The 20367-nt window shown below is 42.5% G+C and overlaps 1 protein-coding gene across 3 annotated transcripts; it reads right to left on the reverse strand.

The window, feature by feature from the left end:
- Nucleotides 1-265: 265 nt before the first annotated feature.
- ENSA (endosulfine alpha) lies at nt 266-7208 on the reverse strand. 3 transcript variants are annotated; one of them, XM_067727667.1, is made up of 4 exons: nt 7004-7208; nt 5212-5337; nt 3735-3901; nt 266-1002 (listed from the first exon to the last, which is right to left on the reverse strand). In XM_067727667.1, the coding sequence occupies exons 1-4, from the start codon at nt 7058-7060 to the stop codon at nt 987-989; spliced, it is 366 nt and encodes a 121-aa protein (XP_067583768.1). In that variant the 5' UTR covers nt 7061-7208; the 3' UTR covers nt 266-986. The 3 variants fall into 3 exon arrangements, with proteins under 3 accessions (XP_067583768.1, XP_067583766.1, XP_067583767.1); XM_067727665.1 differs by lacking the exon at nt 7004-7208 and adding an exon at nt 6333-6691; XM_067727666.1 differs by lacking the exons at nt 266-1002; nt 7004-7208 and adding an exon at nt 6333-6705 and having other exon boundaries at nt 1745-3901.
- Nucleotides 7209-20367: the final 13159 nt, after the last annotated feature.

Raw genomic sequence — 20367 nt, forward strand, 5'->3', positions numbered from 1 at the left:
CAAAACCTGAGGTGGCTGCATCTTCTGCATTAGCTACGGAAACAGTAGCTTGGACAGGAGTCAGGAAAAGTCCTGGTCTAATGCCAACGTCCCTGCTCCCTCTCCGTAAATTAGGGAAACGGGGAACCCAGACACATCCCACATGAAGGGCCCCTGTTCCTTAGAAACTTAGGCCCCACACTGGCTTCTCCCCTTGAATGGTGTCTTCAGTATTGTTTTCTTCCCTTTCCCCAAACCCCAATAAAACACACCAACTGCTTCAGAGTATTTCTGGGTTGGGTTTTTTTGGTGGGTCTTCTTTTGTTTTTTATTTCAAACTGAAAAAGTTCCCTGGGCTCTGTGGGGCTCCCCACGCTCATGGCCCCCTTCTCCCACGCTCACTGCCCTTCTTCCCGCAGCAAATCTATTTCAAGGACAGCACTTTTTTTTTTTTTAATGCATAATTGAGTTCTCAGCTTATTCTGCAGAACCAGAGGAGCTGTCTGCATCTTTCATATTTAGACGGTCAGTTTCTTTTATCTGACACCAGGTCCCCAGCCACATCCAAGCAAGCAAGGCATTCTTCTACAGAGCTGAATTAGAGCCTCTCATCTTTTGTCCATTTTACTTCCTCCTCCTCACACCCACCCACCAGCCACATGGTTAAGGAGGATAGCCAAGAATGTTTTTATCAACTCCAGGCCCTAATTCATATTCCCCCAAATCTCCCACTCCACCCTCCCAACCCCCCACCCCACCCCCAGGATTTCACTGAGATGTCTCCCAACAATTATTTGGAGAAAAAGGAAAAACAAAAAAGGTTCAAGGTCTTGGTGCTCAGCCCAAGGGGCTCCATGCGCTGGGACACCGACGGGCAGGGGCTTCTGCCTCTCCAGCCCGCGCCCGAGCCACCTCCTGACCCCTGGCTGCAAAAGCAGGGAGGGGCAGGAGCCAGCACAGGACCCAGGGGGGCAGCGTCTCAGGATCTGGCGGAGCCCCGGGCAGCATCATTCAACTTGGCCACTGCGGACGAACACAGAAGAAAAAGAAAACACTGTCAAGCAGTAAGGGAAAGAACCCTAAGTCCCACCCCAGTCTCTACCCCATCACTCTTCCACACGTAACAATCATTAGGGCTACCTGGCACATGTCTCAATCCTATCCAGCGAGTTGTTTAAAAAAAAAAAAAGAATTTCAGTCTTTTCCTGTCTTCAAAACAAAATGTTCTCTGTCTTTTTGGAGATACCCATGAAAACAAAAACAAAAACAAATTCTTTAGACAAGATCAAAACAACTGGAGGTTTTCAGGGGTGTAAGCTGCCTGGCTCAGAGCAGGCTTGGTTTCAGAGGCATGGCCAGAGCCACTTGCAGCAGCGGAGACGGACTGGGGGCACACAGTGATCAGGTGGTAACTGCACGGAGGTCAGGGCCAGACAGCACACATGTTGTTCTGAGTGGACTTAATAATCTAGGTTTAATCAAAGCAATTTGGATTTGGATTTTGAAATGACCCTTCTTTACCATGGAAGCTATGTACTTCACGCTGTGGAAACAGGTGGCATATACAGAACGTAGCTTGCTTCTTTGTTTTCTTAGCCTTGAAGATGACCAGGTGGAGAGAGAGACCAACAGTTTTTCTGATTTCCCTATTTCTTCTATTCCTTCCTAAAAACCAGACTCACTGTGGCCTCAGTCTTGAGGAGTCATACTGACCGACAGAGAAAGCAGCTCAGACAGAAAATACAAAATTTGAGAAGATCGGAGGTGAAGAAAACGTACAAAATTATATATATATTTATATATATAATAACATGACATATCTATGTACAACATGTCTGGGACAGTTGAGGAAACTATACAAGGATGTTCAGCATTTTCCCCTTCCCACATGGACTTTAGACTAAGGAAGACAGCATGAGGAAATGGAGCAAGAAACACAAAAATTATATACAATTACAAGTGACAGCCAAGGAGTTTGGGGGCCAGGGAATCACAGGATCCTGCTCTCTCCATTCCCTCCTCACCAACTTTTTCCTATCCAATCTGAATGATGGCCTGAAAAGTGAATGGCTGGTCAGGAAAGAAGTAGAGACACACCCTAACCGCCCCCCCACGTGCATTAGCAAGTTCATCAGTCATCCTCATCAGGCCAGATGTGTGGTACATCAGAACTGGTGAGCTGAGAGGGCAAAAGAGGATTATAGAATCTTCCCCTCCTGAACGGCTAGTTCGCACCCTGCTCTCTCTGTGATAACTAGCAGGCTGCATTCAGTAACATTCAGGCCAAGCCAGTGATAACTAGACTGATGATGCTGGCCACCTGCAGCCCCTTTCCCCCACCTGGTTCACGATCAGCATTGCTACTTCTCAGAGCACGGGAGCTGGGTTACTGAGCTCTAGGAAGGCAGAGATTTCTCAGTGCTCCTTCTCCCTAGCCACCTTCCCCAGCTTCCTCCAAGGTGATTCATCTCCTGAGAACCTGCTGCTCCAGCCCTGCAGTAGCACTAAGCCCTGGAGGCTCGCTCAGTTCATCCCTTTTCTTCTTGTCTCCCTAACAATACACCTGGCAGCTGATAACATCTGAAATATGGGACTCCAAATGTGCATGACTGAGCATGTTTCTTTAGGCCCACAGCTTGGCTGCCAGAGCAGCTTTTCAGCAGCAAGGGCCCAGATTGTAGGAAAGCAGGTGAGGGCAGAGGCAAGAGCTTTCATGGCTAGCTTCTTAGAATTTTTTTTCTTGACCCTCAAGACCATGATACTTATGAGGCCCTCTTGCCTGAATTTATAACCCCCAAACCTCAACTTCTCTCCCTGTGTAGTCTTCAAATAGTTCCCCTCTGTAGGCTCACCTATGGGCCTTCCTCACTTTTGGCTTTACAATGAACAGCAGTTTTTTTCAGGATTTTAGAATCAGAATCAATCTTATCTATATTCAACTGTTTTACAGAGGCGGAAATAGAAATCCAGAGAGGTTAAATGCCTTGACCAAGGTTACATGTCAATTCTGCCTAGACTGAGTGGGACTAGAACCCAGATACCTTGACTCTTAACCCAGTGTTCTTTCCACTATCCCACGATACTTTCAAAAAGCAACATGCTGGAAGAGAGAGAGAAGGTGCCCATTTTATGTGAATTATATCCTCCAATCTTTACATTATTTAAGAACCAGGGCAAACTGTAAAAGACACTGACTGAGTAAAGGAGGTTAAGTGGGCATTATAGTTTTAGGCAAGCAAATCAGTTTTTCCTTTTGAGGCTTCTCTACACCTGCCATAATGGAAACATGAAGCAGTAGCAGCCCAAGGGACAAAACATTTAAAGCACAGAAAACAGATCCCATTCAATCTATCTTTCCCAACCATGTCAGGTTAGCCTTGGGATGTTAAACCTGTCATATTATTCCCAAGGCCTAGCCTAACCAATTTTGGGATATTCTCTTCCAAAAGTAGAAGTCACATCTCCCCAGTTTTTTGTACAAAAGAAAAAGAGTTTGCAGCATTATCCAATCCTAGTCTCCTATTTCTGAGCCCCTACCTGGGCTACATGAGGGTGTGGAAATCTCAACTTATCCAAAGAAATGAACTCAGAGCCTCTCTTCAGCCCACATTACCTTCTCAGCAGCCCCCAGGAGAATCACAGTCATTTCTGGCTAGCAAGCTGAGAAGATATAACTAGGTGCCCATTCCATCCCTGCCTATGATATACAAAAGTCCAGTGGGTGAGGAAGGGGAGCAGAAGGGGGCCCCGGTTACCCCGCAAGCTTGCTGGTGACGAGTGAGGACTTTCTCTGGGGCAGATCCTGTGGGGTGGGGATGTGGTCACCAGTCACCAGGTTCTTGTCTGGTCCTGCACTTGGCAGCTGCTTATTCTTCATCTTGGCTTTGGCCATGTTGTAGTCTCCTGAGTCAAAGTACTTTTGCTAAGAGATAAGAGGGAGGTTTAGGTGAGTGAGGAGCTCTGGTCTTCCTCAAAAACAAGGAGACTCACATCCACTATAAACCTGCATCCACGCTCAGACCTTTCAAGTCTCTTGAGGATTAGTCTCATGCATACAGAGCTTAGCATTAATTACATTTACTTACGTCTTCTCCCCAGTGTGTTCTGACTTTTTCAGGTATGGAAGCAGTTTCCCAATTAGGGTGTTATTTTTGGAGTTAAGAGATAGCTCCTACATCCTCTGTACCCACATCTTTTGTAGCCCCATGAGTACAGGATGGTTCAACCAAATTACTGACTTTATTCACTAAGGCTTATAAGGACCTATTAGCCTCCAATGGGCTTGGTGCTGGGGAAACAGAAATGAATAAGATACATAGAAGGGTCGATCTGGGGCTATCAGCAGGAGATCAACCTCAAGCTAACAACCTCAAAATTAAAAATTATTCTCTCAGACTATGAATAGAAACTGGGCTTGTTCATGAGAATGTACTTTCCTCTGACTGCAAGCACTCCCACACACGTTCCATGGCTCTGACAGCCTGCCCACGCCTGCCTTGCTTACAGCAAGGTAAACTGCAAATCAGCATCACATCATCATCTGTGACTAAGACTCAGTAACCAGGATTCTCCACAGGAATCTGCTTCCCTCTCCATTTCATCCACATAGAGAAACACACTCCAGGTTAATGACATACAATCCCTCAGTCAGCTTTCAGTACCTCTGAGGACTGAGAAACCTGATCAGGAGCTAGATGGCTATGAAGGTAAGACTCTGCCTTGGGAGAAGGACCATTCTGGACAGGAAAAATAAGTCTCTTCAGGGAGCATAGTTAGTAGTTGGTGCTAACTTCAAGGGTCTAAAGACACCTACTATTCATTTCAAGTTGAGGAAATCTGTAGGACAGATGGGCTGATCTTTTTCTGAAATGACACACCCCAAAATTTAGCTTTAATCCTAAATGTGCAATCCTAAAACTCCCACCATCCAAACAGGCAAATGTCTGGAGGCTGTCAGCATTCCAGACTCTAACATCCTTCCCTCACTCCCCCAACCCCATACCCAAATGCCCCTACATTAAGCCTTAATATCCTACGTGGGAAATCAGAAGATAACCGATACCATTTCAGGGATTTACAATATTTGCCTTGCTTTTTACAAGTTTCTAATTTCTCTCTACTACTGCCCCACAACAAAACCTTCATATTGGTGTTCAGTAGAACTTCCACAGATCTCATCCCTAAGGCCCCCTTTGGCTCCGAAGTAAGAGGGTAAGAGATTGTGCCCCGTACCCCTTTCTGGAGTCTCTTCATGAGGAAGTCGGAGCCTCCAGGCTTTTGTCCTAGGCTTGGATATTTGGCCTTCAGCTTTGCCTCCTCGGCTCTCTCAGGGAGCATACCTTCTTTCTCCTGTGTGTCCTGGAGGAAACAAACGGGCCAACAAAATTAAACACTAAGAAGCAACTGCTTCTAATATCTGATAACTTTTATACTATTACCTTTTCCTGGAGGTCTACCCATTAGTAAACATGCTATTTCCACTCTGTTCTTAAATAAAGCTAGACCTTTGTTCAGATCCCTAAAGCTCAAGATGACTGTACTGTGAGAAGAAAAGATAACTTGCTTCTCACACGAAACCCAGGGAACCACCCCAGTGACCTGTGAGTGACCTATACCTAAACCTAACCACAATACTTCACTCAAAGAGCAAGCGATATCTCACTCAGAACAGAAGCTAGGAAAGACAGAGAAAAGAGCCAACAGGGCTTCTGGTGATACAAAATTAGTATGAAAGTTTCCTAGCTGTCCCTAAAACACAGTACAGGTCAAATGGGAAATCAAGGGGGATAACTGCTGAGATGTTCCCTCCTAAGCTAGTCAGCAGATAAGTCTCTCTACGGAGGAGGCTAGCTATGTAGCCATCTCCAGACATCTCCACCTTAGTAATGGGACAGCATTGCTTCCATAAACACTGTAGTAGGAAGGTGACAGGTAAACAGAGATTAAAATGACACTTTTTAACCTCAAGAAAATTAAGGTACAGTAGGTTCACTAGTATTTACCTACCAGCTTTGCCAAAAAATCAACACCTTCCCTAGTGACGGAAGTTTGGGGAACATGCCAAGAGCTCAATTAGCTTGCGGGGGCTCTTACTGTTGCTGTTACTCCCTGCCTGCTTTTTGTAGGCCCTGCTGCACTTTTCTTTACTGACTTTTTAAAAAAGGACATGAAGCCAATCTGTGGCTCTTTTTAGTGGAATTACATTCCCTTCCCTTGAAAACCTGGCACAGACATAACACCGGGTGTATTTCATGAACCCGAATCCAGTACTAAATGTTATAAGTCAAATACAAACCCCCAAAGAGGGTGGCGTGTTTTCATCACAGAATTGCAGGTTAACTAAGTCCCACTACCTTGGAAGTCTGGGGGGAATATGGTGGCGTCTTTCTTGTCACGACTCTGTCGGCGTCTTTTCTAGGTTTAACCTCCATTATTCTGTTTGGAACTCTAGTCCTCTTCAATTTTGTAAGGTCCTCTTTGAAGGTGGGCAACAGACCATCTCCAGCGGTCAAAACAGGTCTCTTTGAGAAAGTTGCCGCCTTAAACTAGCCATGATAATAATTACTCTTCTCCCTTCCCCCAGTGCTGGTCCTTTTTAAACGTCTTTACCTCTACTTGTATCTTTCTGGGGATTTAGAATGCAAGCCCCAGCCTAGCGGTTGGGTCATTTTACCCCTACTAACCAGTAACACACATCTCATCCCGGGACCACCAACCCCTTTCATTCACCCAGTCTTTCTAAACACCCGCCCCGCGCCCAGGCTCGGCCAATTATAGCACAACTTTAATGAGTTGAACGGTAGGTCTACTGGCCAATCAAGAAGAGAACCGCATTGATTGACAATCCATCCAGCTAACCAGCGCCAAAGCAGCAATCCGTACTGAAGCTCACCCTGCATGACGCAAGAAGTGGCCAACCCCTGCAGAGCCCGAGACCATGGCGACCAATCCGCACTGGTGGGAGACCGTCTCCCGCCCCATCGCGGTCGCCCCCAGCTCGCCCACCGCACCCCCTCCATTTCACCTGCTTCTCCTCGCCAGTCTCCTCCGCAGGGTTCTCGTCCTCTTGTTTCTGGGACATGGCGGGACCGGGACTGTGGAGTGTAGGGGACCCAGGAAGTCACCCGGAGAAGGGAAGGGGGAGGGGAAACGGGACAACCTGCGCTGCTTCTTCAGCTCCTGTCACTAGGGTTGCTCAGTCAAAATGGCGGCTCTTGCCTGTGACGTTGCGGCCGCCCCTTCCTATGGGAGCCAATGGGAGCGGGATAGATAGGGCAATGACGTAACGACCTACCAATAGTTGCTGGCTAAATGTGGGTTCTATGGAGGCGACGGGCAAGCTGGAAGGCCAACCCGGAAAGAGAGTGACCCACAAGGACCAATTGGAAGCCCTTGGGGGATGTGAGGGGGTGGTGCTGGTAGCTCTGGCATTTTTGCTCCTTTGATGGGGTCAGACTTCCTTCGGCTCCACCGCCCCGCGCCCAGGAGGCTTTGCTGAGCTTCAAATTGGAGAGCGAAATGATGGAAACCTTTTATTTCCAGGTGAAGAGGATTAAGCTTTGCGCAGTGTTAGCAGAAAATTATCAATCACCAGAAAATAATTAAGAGGTCAGACACACTATTCCAATGTGTCACTTGGGGTCTGGAATGGAGAGACTGAGTCATCTTGCGGAACACAAATGGCTTACGTTTCATGATTTAACTCATGTACAGTTTTTTACTTGTTCACAGTCATCCCATGGAGACTTGATCACTTTGAAACAGTACAGGTCTAGGTACCTGGTAAACATTTAGTAAATACTTGCTAACGTATCCTGAGTCACAGTTCAACAATATTTTTTGAGCGTCTATTTGAAGACGGTACTGTTTTAGTTTTACAGGGGATACATATGTAGTAAGGCAGTCTCTGCCATAGAAAGTTTAGTGGGCTTGTAAAGTTTAGTGGGCTTGTGGGGAGGGTTTTCACAGTGTGCCAGGTGTACCTTAAATCCTCAAGATTAAATAGACACGTCTTCCTAGAGTGTTAGTCAAAAAGCACTACATTTTTATATTAAAACAGTCTAATACTAATAACACTGAAAAATTCATATTAAATTTTAATTTTCCAGGCAGCCTGTTGTGACAGATAGCCTTGGGGCTGTTCATTTTCCTGTATAATTAGGTACACTTCTAATGGAAAAGTTTGAGAAGCATAGAATACACAGATTATTATCATACGAGGCAAAATCTGGTCAGCATTGAAGTAAAAGTGTTAATAAAGTGGTATAGGGGTTCAAATGAAGGTTCATATTCAGTTTAGGGTCCCCCCCACAAAAATAGACTTTGTGATGGAGGTGGGTATTTGAAATCAGCTTTAAAGAATTTAGGAGTTTGCCAGGTAAAGGTGAAGGAAGGGTATTCTAGGTGATGGGGTCAGCATGAAGGCTAGAAAAATAGAACTGAGTCCAGAACATGGAGGACTCTGAATGCCAGGATAAGGAACTAGTGAATAATTTAGTTATCCAGGGGAGACATTTAAGGGTTTTAGGCCAGAGAGTGGCAGATCAGAACTGTTCATTAGGAAGATTAATCTAGTGGTAATGAATAAAAATCATTCAGAATTCCAAGCAGAAAGATAGTGGGGGTGGACAGTCTAGCCAGGAGTCCACTGCAATACTCTGGGTAGGAGATAATTAGGATTTAAACTAGAAACATGATAGTTTAGAATGGAAAACAGTGAACGTAATTGAGTCTGTGGCAATGTAATCTACTAGATTAGCAGCTGACTGAATATAGGGAATGAGGAGACCATGTGACTCAAGGTGACTACTTGTAGAAACAAATTCAAAAAGAGGAGTTGATTTGGAAATGGAATTGGAAGCAGACAGAAAATGAGGTGTTCAGTTTTGAAATCATTGACTTTTTAAAAGCCAGTGAGCCATTTGGTGGAGATATCCAGGCAATGAAGACTTAGGTTAAATGACCTCTGAGATCTCCATAGCTGAAATTTTAGCGTTCTAGGAAATATAGATCTGGAGTTTGGAATAAAAGTAGTAGCCAAATATGAATGAAATTTGGACTTCTTCACATAATTATAAGTAAAGTTGTGGAATTAGATGGGATCAACAAAGGAGAAAGTAGAAAAAAAAAAAGAAGTCCCAAGACAGAAACCTGGGGAAAAGTTGGCAAGGGACACAGAGACAAATGATCAGAGTGATAAGAAGAGAGAAGTAACAGAGAAGTTAAAGTTGAAGGGGGCAAAAGCTAATTGCAAGTGGTTAAAGAGTGAAGAGGTGGTAGCAATATTTAACAATAAAGCAAAGAAAGGAATGAGGACAATGAACAGAAGAGGAAGCAGCAGAGAACTCTCTTTTTTTGGAGAGTAGGAAAGATTTAAGCAAGTTTTAGAAAAGGGGAAGGGCTAATTGAGAGAAAAACTAAAAATATAATTAACTACTTTAAAGAAGAGATAAATAATTAAAGTCTCATAGAAAACAAACTTACAGTTACCAAAGAGGAAAGAGGGGGGAGGGATAAATTAGGAGTTTGGGACTAACATATACACACTACTATGTACAAAATAGATAACCAACAAGGACCTACTGTATAGCACAGGGAACTATACTCAATAGTTTGTAATAACCTATAAGGGAAAAGAATCTGAAAAAGAATATATATATATATATATATATATATATACACACACACACACACACACACACCACACATATGCATAACTGAATCACTGCTGTATACCTGAAACTAACACAACATGGTAAATCAACTATACTTCAATTTAAAAAAAAGTTAAAGTCTCAGAGGAGATCATTAGATCAGGAGAGAGAGAGAGGCAGACAGGTTGGCTTTGGCCACTGAAAAGGAAGAATGGGAAGGGAAATGTACAGAGAGATTCTGAGGTGGCTAAACATTTAGAGAAGTCATATTGAATGGACTTGCTTTTCTGAGGTTAATCTTTTGAGAATAAAAAGGATGATGCATGGGATAGAGGATCTAGGAAAAATGGGGTAGAAAATGTGCCATAGAAAATGGCAATGATGTAAAACAGCAAGAAAGATCTACCTGAGATTAGATAAGAGTGAATGTGTAGTAGTCCTAATCAGCATGGCTTTGTGACTTTGGTCAGTAATTCCTGGCTGCCTTGGGATGGAGAAAACAGACAGCCTGAGTTAATTAACCAGGACGAAGGACTGGTAAAGAAGGAACAGTGGAGGGAGGACAATGAGGAAGTCTAGAATGGTTTGCCAGTTTGTTGAAATAGCTGACTGTGGCATCTAGGCTCTTTAGGAAAGACAGAATGAGATTGATGAACTGGGAGGAGTAGAAAAGAGTTGAAGAACTGGTTATGAGACAGATGAAGCTCAGATTTGGTGGGAATGACTGAGAGGCAGATGAATAGGAAGTTGCAGTGAGAGGGAAATTTCAGTTTGTATCTGGGAAGGTGGAGACATTGTAGGTTATGGTGAGCTCTAGCCTATAATAATTATAATTGGTGCCAGATATGGCTATAGTAGTCACTGTTGATACAATCAAGCAAATGTGAAGTCACAAAATTTGAAGTTCCAGAGCATGATAGGGAAGGTGGTTAGGACAGGGTGTCTGTGACCCATATGTTGGAATGAGCTATAGGTCACCAACACGTGTATTTAAGTATATAAGGTACCACACTCTGTGGAAGTAACTATAATATTAGGTAATGTATGACACTTACCAAATGAGTTGTATTTATAAGTGTTTCAAAGATAATTTCTGGCTGAGCTGGTCAAGGAATGTTTTAGATGTTAGAGAACCTAAACTGGGACTATGAGGATGAGTAGGAAAATTGGAGATTAGCAGGAGGGAGGAGGAAAGGAAGACAGTTTAGAGGACCACCCTATCTTATAAAAGTTTAGAGGGTGACTGACCCCTGACTGAGGAGAAAGTATCTATAGCAAGAGTTTCTAGAGGGAGTGAGATCCTGCTAGCCCAGCAAGACTCCTCTTTCATCCAACAAATTTCATTGAGCACTCATTACGTGTTATGTATTGTGCTGGGCATGTTACCGAACAAAACTTGGGTCTGCTGTGCTTGGGATGCACAGCAAAGCCTATATACTGACACTGGGTTGTGATGAAGAAAAGTACAGTGTTTATTGCAGGGCACCACACAGGAGAATGTGTAGTTAGTGTTCAAAGGACCCAAACCTCCCTACCCCCCATGGCTTTCAGAGAAGAGTTTTAATGCCAGTGTGAGGGAGAGGGTCATAGGTTGTGTGATCAGCTCCTACACAATTCTCTAATTGGTGATGGTGAGGTAACATGGTGATGTTTTGTGAATCTCAGTCATCAACCTTCTGGTTCCAACTGGTCTGGGGTCTGTGTGCTGGTGGTCAGCATGCAGTTAACTTTCTCTGCCTGGTGGGGATTTTAATATCTGAAAAAGAACTCAAGGATATGGCTCAGGATATTATCTACAGCCCTTGAGGAGGAACTAAAGGTCCTTGACTTTATGGCTAAACTATTATTTTGTCTTGCTTGACTGATTTCCTTTGTTTCTGCATTTCTCACTTTTCTTGATTAAATTTGCTCTTTGGAACTTGGGGAAGGCCTAGGAGGCTAAAGCTTTTCTATAAACAAGAGGTGAGGGACACAGTGAGATCTGTCCCTGAGAAGGCCCTGCAAGTTCCTGCTCGATTTCAGGCACCATGGATGGATGCAAAGATAAAGGTCAGTCCCTGCCTTCAAGCTGTTCACAGATGACTAAGAAGATAAGAGATGAAGACGGTTTACACTGGCAAAGACTATTAAAAGCAGTTTCTTGGAGGAGATGACATTTAAGGAAGTATAGGAATACTCAAGGTAAAAAAAAAGAGAGTGTGGAGAAGACCTTTTCAAGCAGAAGGAGCTTCATGTGAAAAGACATAGAGCCATAAGAAACTCCATGTTCTGGATCCTTGGTTCTCAGACTCGGTCGATTAGAAGTTCCCAGAGAACTTTATAAAAATACAGATTTCCTCAGCCCTCTTTCACCCCAGTTGAATCAGCATCTCTGGGCTGGGGCCTGGAAATCTATACTTTTAAAAAGCTCCCTAAGGAGAGACTGCAAATAAGGCTGATTTGGAACCCCTGTGGAGCAGCAAGACATGACACTGTTCAGGTTGCTAGGGTCCTGGGGAGACTTGTAAGTCATGCTAAAGTGTTGGGGTTTCATGAAGCCAAAGGGGGAACCTCTGATTTCAAGCAGGGAAATGGTATTGTTAGACTTGGGGTTTGGAAAGATATAACTGTGGTAGTGTTGCAGCAAGAAGAGAAATGAGACTTTTCTGATAAACAAAGAAAACAAGAGGGGACTTTCCTGGTGGTCCAGTGGTTGAGAATCTGCCTTCCAGTGCAGGGGACGCGGGTTCGATCCCTGGCCCAGGAACTAAGATCCCACATGCCGCGGAGCAACTAAGCCTGTGTGCCGCAACTACTGAGTCTGCTTGCTCTGGGGCCTGCGTGCCACAACAAAGAGCCCGTGCGCCGTAACTAAGACCCGATGCAGCCAGATTAATTAATTAATTAATTAAAAAAAAGAAAACAAGGGAACAGTGAACAGGCTAGAGAAGAAACAAACTGGCCTGAGTCAATCACTCCTAGTTTTATTTTAACTGTTACTAATCTATAGTGTCTGTAACTAGATTTGTACTTCATGAAGCTAACCTATCACTCCTTAACACTATGTGAATTACACCCTGCACTCCCCTGTAGCAAATCACTCCTTGTAGCAGTTGCATTTCAGAAAGAAGGTTGCAGGCAGATAACCCAGAGACAAACGGACCCAATTACCGGGCTTGCCTGAGCCAGCTGTGACTGTTTTGAACTAACTCAGGAAGAAGTATACAAGAGCTTCATTACTAGAGCCTTATCACCTACCATAGACTATGAGCCCTGCCTATATAACCTCTCTCAGTTCCCCAGGGAGGGGGGCACAGTTCTTGAGGCGCTAGCCTGATCTGTCTTCCCTTTGCATGGCAGAGGAATAAAGCCTTCAAAGCCTTATCCTTCAAAATCTCTATCTCCGTGTTTCTTTTCAGCATCGGTGCACAGAGAGCCAAGGTTTTTTGACAACAGTAGCCATGTGGAGATTGGATTGAAATGGAGAGGGAGACTCCAGGATTGCAGTAATCCAGGCAAGACTTGAAAGGCCTGATCAAAGGCAGGGCCGTGTGAATGAAGAGAAGCTGAAGAGACAAATGATATTGGATGTAGGGAATGAAGGTGACGGAGAATTAAGGATGAATCCCAAATTGCTGAGTAAATGGTGGTGCCATTTACCAAAAAGCAAATACAGGGAGAAGAGCAGATTGGAGGGGGGAAAGTGAGGAGAGAAGAGGACCTGAACTTCTTGTTTATTCCTAGTCTGTTGGTCTTTTTTCTTGTTTATGTTTGAATTTTTCAGGGGAAGACCTAAATCTTTTCAGAGTATGAGAGATGAGATATCTTGGAATAACACTGTAAAATTCATCAGTGCTTAAGCAAGGTTCTACAGAAGAATGGAATATAAAAAGAATATAAAAAGTGAAACTGGGGACTTCCCTGGTGGTCCACTGGATAAGACTCCATGCTTCCAATGCAGGGGCATGGGTTCCATCCCTCGTCGATCCCTGGTTGGGGAACTAAGATCCCACATGCCGCACAGCGTGGCCAGAAAACTGCAGAAATATCTGGGTTTAAGACACATGCCATTAGCACTCTCTGATGGGCCAGACTTAGAATACCAGGGAATTAACCAAGCTCAATCCTCTCCTTGTCTCTTTTAGAAATGTATACTCTTAGGGCTGGCCTTAAGTGTAGCCTAAGAAAAGTAGCTAAATGATCAGAATAACACAGTGTTAAAGATAATTTTCAAAAAAGTAAAATCATAACTCATACAAATGAGGGAACTAGTAAGATGTTAAACTGGTTCAAAAGAGAATCTGAAGACAGACACATATATAGGCAATTAAGAATGCTGAAATTGCTAATAGATATAAAATTGGCCAATATCTACAGGGCATAAAATATTATGTTTGGAGTTATCTTTTTCACAGGGTGGAAATTGTATCTCACTGGCCAAAATTCATTTGTCTCTCTATGTATAAGAATCATTTGCACTGCCATCAGTTTTCTCAATTTACAAATTGTAAAGTAGTTCAAAGACAATGAAAGCCATAGATCGATTATGCCAAAGACTCCTCTAGACAATACCCAATAATGTTTTTTCCCATTTCAAAGTTTTAAAAATGATTTCCCCCCTGAGAACAGAAAAGCCTCTCATCATAAATATCTCACCTCTGCCGTACACTGCATTGAAGTGGAAGCAGCAGCAGGACACCAATTAGGAGAGATGACAGTGGTTTGGACTAGGAGGTAGTAGCTACAGAGAAGGTTGAAAATGGCTGGATGTGGAGTTTTGAAGGTACAACCAACAGAATTTGCTGTTATGAGAATCCAGGATAACTTCAAAGCTTTTGGCCTGAGCAGCTAGGTGAATGATGGCACCATTTACTAATATGGGGAAATATGAAAGGAGGAGGTTTAGGAGAAGAAATATAGATTTTGTTTTGGACACATTATATTCTCTAAAGACATCATTTAAAATATGGTATTTCTTTTTTTTTAAGAGGTTTTTTTTTTTTTTAATATCCACATTGCTTTATTTATTTATTTTTTGACACACTGGTGAGGAGAGCACTTTTGTTTTGGAGGCATCACACGGACTGTGGAACTTCCCCGACCAGGGATTGAACCCATGCCCCCTGCAGTGGAAGCATGGAGTCTCAACCACTGGACCACCAGGGAAGTCCAAAAATGTGGTATTTCTATACAGTGTAATATTATTTGCCAATAAAAATAAATGAAGCACTGATACATACTACAACATGGATGAACCTTGAAAACATTATGCTAAGTGAAAGAAGCAGTCACAAAAGACACATATTGTATGATTCCATTTATATGAAATGTCCAGAATAGGCAAATCTGCAGAGACAGAAAGTACATTAGTGTTTGCCTAGGACTGAGGGAAATGGGGAATGACTGCTAATGGGTATGTGTTTTTTTCTAGGGTGATGACATGTTCTAAAATTGATTGTGGTGATAGCATGATGCTGTGAATATACTAAAAACCCATCAAATTATTCACTTTAAGTAGGTATGTTATATGGTATGTGCATTTTATATCAATAAAGCTGTTATAAAAATAGTTATCAGGGGCTTCCCTGGTGGCACAGTGGTTGAGAGTCCGCCTGCCGACGCAGGGGACACGGGTTCGTGCCCCGGTCCGGGAAGATCCCACATGCCGCGGAGCGACGGGGCCCGTGAGCCATGGCCACTGAGCCTGCGCGTCCGGGGCCTGTGCTCCGCAATGGGAGAGGCCGCAACAGTAAGAGGCCCAAGTACCGCAAAAAAAAAAAAAAAAAAAAAACTTTTCAAAATATGTAGTTATCAAAACATTATGAAGCTATTTTAATAAAGGATTTTAACCTGCTAAAAATAAAAGGAAAATTAAGTGGTCAAGGGTGCTAATCCTTCTCTGTTAACCACAGGAAACCTGCCTATTCAGACTGTCTATGTCAATGCACCATAACCAACGTAGAACAGTTTGCTAATAGCAAGCAAATAGCTGCTTCTTTTTTTTTTTTTTTGCGGTACGCGGGCCTCTCACTGTTGTGGCCTCTCCCGTTGCGGAGCACAGGCTCCGGACGCGCAGGCTCAGCGGCCATGGCTCACGGGCCCAGCCGCTCCACGGCATGTGGGATCTTCCCGGACCGGGGCACGAACCCGTGTCCCCTGCATCGGCAGGCGGACTCTGAACCACTGCGCCACTAGGGAAGCCCGCAAATAGCTTCTTGATTGCTGGGCTCCCATAAAGCAATCATTCTTAACGTGTGTGTGTGTGTGTGTGTGTGTGTGTGTGTGTGTGTGTGTGTGTGTGTGTGTGTGTGTGTGTGTGTGTGTGTGTGTGTGTGTGTGTGTGAAGGACTGGATTATGATTAGCTTTAGTATACACAGCCACCAGTTTTCCAAAGTATGGAAAATCTGATCTTTGAGAATCTAATACAAGCTGTGTTTCTTCTCTCCTCAAAGTGCATGTACAGACACATGCATACATGCAAAAATACTGTACATATTTTCAGGGTGTACAGAGACCCACTGAAGCCCACCAGAGAAGTTGTTTCCATAAATTAAAGCATTGTCACAGGAATTTACAGTGACCTTCATTTATTCAGATTTGTGTTCAGTTACGTGCCCCAAATTTATGATTTGACAATTTAAAAGCTCTGTAGTATGGTTGGTGGGAGTGTAAATTGGTACAACCATACTTGGGAAAACTGGTGGCACTATATACTAAAGCTAAATGTAATTGAAACCCTATAGTCCAACAATTCCACTCCTAGGTACATATATCCAACTGAAATGCATTCTCATGTTCACCAAAACAAGTATTCACAGCAGCTCTATTTATAATTGCTCCAAACTAGAACCACCCAAATGTTCAAAATAAAATAATCAACCGTCACAAAAAATACATATTGGATGATTTCATTTATATAACGTTCAAAAGCAAAACCAATCTATTGTATTAAAAGTCAGGATTGTAGTTAGCTTGAAGGAGGGATATAGTGACTGGGAGAGGGCATGAAGGGGGCTTTTGGCGAGCTGGTAATGTTTTGTTTCTTGACTTGGGTGCTAGTTACATAGGAATGCTCACTATTCATTACTGAGTCATTCATACATTTTTATTTATTTTGATTTAAGCAATTTTCTCTGGTTATGATTCCATAAAAAGTTTTAAAAGGTATCTAAATGTGAAGAGTAAGATGGAGGAGAGAAATGAAAGACTGAATTAGGTCATCTAATTTTTAAAACATGAACATTTTAAAATAAAAAGTGTTTGTTCAGTCTTTTAAATGTTCATAATGTTAAGAATCTAGTCAACTATTCTGTTACCTTCTCTAGTCTTCCCCTCTTTGATCATAAACATCTCTTCCTCCCTGCTCTCAAATGATAGGAATCCAATTTAGTTTAATATAAATCAGTTTAAACTAAGTTATCTAAGACCCTTCTGGCCTCCACTTAGGAGTTCAAGAAAGGCTGGGGTGACAGAGCTAGGGGAAAAAGTTTTTTTGAAAAATTATTATTAAGGCTAACCCATAAGTATTTTGAGGTGTTGTATTATGGCTTTAAATGTCCAGAAATCTTTGAAGAAGTACTCATCTTTAGATTGGGAGTGGGATCTCAGCATCTCTGAAATATATGAGAAAAACTTTGGCTTTGAATTTTTTCCCATCAAATCAGGAGAATAACATACATCTATTGGGCTTGCATATGGGGCAGAAACATGGCGATTTGGTCAAGCAGTCCTTCTGATGGGGCAGAAGCCTCTAGATTCCTAGCTGAGTTTCTAAAGTAAGTTCAGATAAAATATGCTATTATTCTTGGGAATGTTCACTTAGTTGAGAAAAAAAAAGTGGTGGGCAGAGTACTGATATTCAGGGAACAAAAATCTACACAAAACACATCTATTTGAAGAGTTCTTATGGAGTATTTGTTCCCCACCTTCCACCCAAATTGAATCTACTTTTTTACAATCTGGAATGTAAAGAAAAACTAACAGCAGTGAGTGGGGCTGCTAGAAAAAGATTTCTGCCAGGAAGTGACCCTTGCTTTTCTGACTTGCATTCCGTAGAATTTTATTGCTTTCTGGGAGGGATGGCTCCCTTTCTCACTTATCAATAAGAAGTCATGTCTAGTCTGTCTCTTTCCAAATTATGTACACACCTGGAACTCACTGAGGAGAAAAGGCAGGCAGACCAAGGCCTTGAGAAGAACTGGGGACACAGGAACAAAGATTCATGTACACATGTAATAGGTGATAGGAAAATATAAAAAATCTATTCTACTTAACTTATTTCAGCATTAAAGCAATTATTTTTATTCTTTAGGGAGTAAAACACATTCTTAGAAATTATATGAATATATAATCTGTGCATTTTAGCTGTATGGAAAAGGTAAAGAACATTTAAAACATCTTTCAATTAGAATTCTCTTTATAGTTTTGTTAAAAATTTTTAAAATTAATTTATTTTTGGCTGTGTTGGGTCTTCGTTTCTGTGCGAGGGCTTTCTCTAGTTGGGGCAAACGGGGGCCACTCTTCATTGCGGTGTGCGGGCCTCTCACTATCGCAGCCTCTCTTGTTGCAGAGCACAGGCTCCAGACGCGCAGGCTCAGTAGTTGTTGCTCACAGGCCTAGTTGCTCCGCGGCATGTGGGATCTTCCAAGACCAGGGCTCGAACCCGTGTCCCCTGCATTGGCAGGCAGATTCTCAACCACTGTGCCACCAGGGAAGCCCAGTTTTGTTAAAATTTGATATCAGAAAACACTCATGCAAGAAGTGAGTACAGTGAAATATTTAAAGTGTTGGGGACTTCCCTGGTGGTCCAGTGGTTAAGATTCTGCTCTCCCAATGCAGGAGGCCTGGGTTCGATCCCTGGTCAGGGAACTAGATTCTGCATGCCGCAACTAAAAATCCCTCATCTGGCATGCTACAATGAACACCCGGCAGAGCCAAATAAATAAATACATATTTAAAAAAATAAAATAGTACTGTAAAACAAAAACAAAAAAACACCCAGCAATCTAGAATTCTATATCCAGTAAAATTATCCTTCAAAAGCGAAGGATAAATACTTTCTCAGATAAAAACTGAGGGAATTTATGTCCAGCACACTTGCCCTGTAAGAAGTGTTAAAAGAAGTTAAGGGAGAAGGAAAATGATATGCCAGAAAAGTTTTATGTAAGAAAAGCATCAGAGAAGGAATAAATGAAGGTAAACAAAAACAGATAATTTGCTAGTTCCAAAAACCCTTCTTTAGTCTACAACTTGAATATACTCTCTTAGAACAATCTCTTTTGAGAGATAGATATGTGAAAAGCACACACATTCATGAAATTCTAGCGCATAACAAATTACTTTGTACATTCTGTATTTTGTTTCCCTAGCCCAGCATAGCCTTGGCTCTTCCTTTTCAACCTGAGAAGATTCTTCAAGATTGAGCTTAAATGAAGGCAGGAGAGAGTAGTGGTTAAAAGCCTGTGTTTGAACTCAAGCTCTGCACAGTGTCCTTAGGCAAGCCTCACTACCTCTCTGAATTTTCTTTAAAATAATCTTCTATGGTTTTTTAGTGTTGAGGACTAAATGAGAAAATATATGAAGTGGTTAGAATAGTACCTCACAAGAAAAGTACTCAATACATGAAAGCCACTATAATAAATAACCTCTTCTAAGTCTTTCCTAGTGTTCCCAGGAAGAATGCTACTTCTTTGTGCTTCTAAAAGTTAAGTTTGGGCTTCCCTGGTGGCGCAGTGGTTGAGAGTCCGCCTGCTGATGCAGGGGACACAGGTTCGTGCCCCGGTCTGGGAAGATCCCACATGCCGTGGAGTGGCTGGGCCCGTGAGCCATGGCCGCTGAGCCTGCGCGTCCGGAGCATGTGCTCCGCAACGGGAGAGGCCACAACAGTGAGAGGCCTGCGTACCGCAAAAAAAAAAAAAAAAAAAAAAAAAAAAATTAAGTTTCTACTTCCACATGAGCATTTATCACAAAGTATCTTATTTGCCCACTTAAATGTGAGTTCTTGGGGGCCGAAATTGTGTCCTACACAATTTTTTATTGTCACACCTAGCAAGTGCCATTTAATTTGTAAGTACTCAATATTTTTTTGGATGAATGAATTATAGGCAATAAAATATAAAGCAGTGTTCCCAAATTTTAACGTGTAAGCTTATTTTAACGTGTAAGACTATGTTTAAAATGCAGCTTCCTAAGCCCCCAACCCCAGAGACTGATTTACTAGGAACCTGTATTTTGGCAAAGTACTCACTCCCACAAAGGTTATTTTGATGCACCACATTTTGAGAAACATTGTTACAAAGGATGACTTATGGGAAAACAATATACTTTTTCTGAAATAAAAATAACAAGTATAAACAATCCTAGTAAATACATTTCTTATTGTCCTTTATGCTGTAGACATTATAAAAGTGAAGAACAAGAAGCCAATTACAAGCTCAATTATCTTTCTTTTCACACATTGTTAACTCTGTTATAGTTAGGTATGTTACCTACACTTGCAACCTAAGACTTTCAGCTCTTCAGTAAGTTCACGTGTCACGTGCAAGTAGTTATTAATAGGATAGAATATACTCATTATTTTCATGGTAATAATGGTGTAATTGGGTAACTTATTTTGCTTGAGATGGAGACACTATTCAGACTTTACATTAGCTGGTGTTCGGGTTAGACTTAACATGCCCTGCCCTCCAGTATATATATGTTACAATTGTAATATTTGTGTATGCCTAATTTTCCACACAGGATGAAACAGAGGCT

Source organism: Pseudorca crassidens, chromosome 2, assembly GCF_039906515.1.
Source record: "Pseudorca crassidens isolate mPseCra1 chromosome 2, mPseCra1.hap1, whole genome shotgun sequence".
NCBI classification, from domain to species: Eukaryota; Metazoa; Chordata; class Mammalia; order Artiodactyla; family Delphinidae; genus Pseudorca; species Pseudorca crassidens.

Excerpts from the sequence above, each read along its gene's own strand:
- ENSA (XM_067727665.1), bottom strand. The coding sequence starts at position 6,410 with ATGGAGGTTAAACCTAGAAAAGACGCCGACAGAGTCGTGACAAGAAAG. Across the intron at positions 5,338-6,332 it reads ATTCCCCCCAGACTTCCAAG|GACACACAGGAGAAAGAAGG; the intron begins GTAGTGGGACTT and ends TGTTTCCTCCAG. Across the intron at positions 3,902-5,211 it reads TGAAGAGACTCCAGAAAGGG|CAAAAGTACTTTGACTCAGG; the intron begins GTACGGGGCACA and ends CTTATCTCTTAG.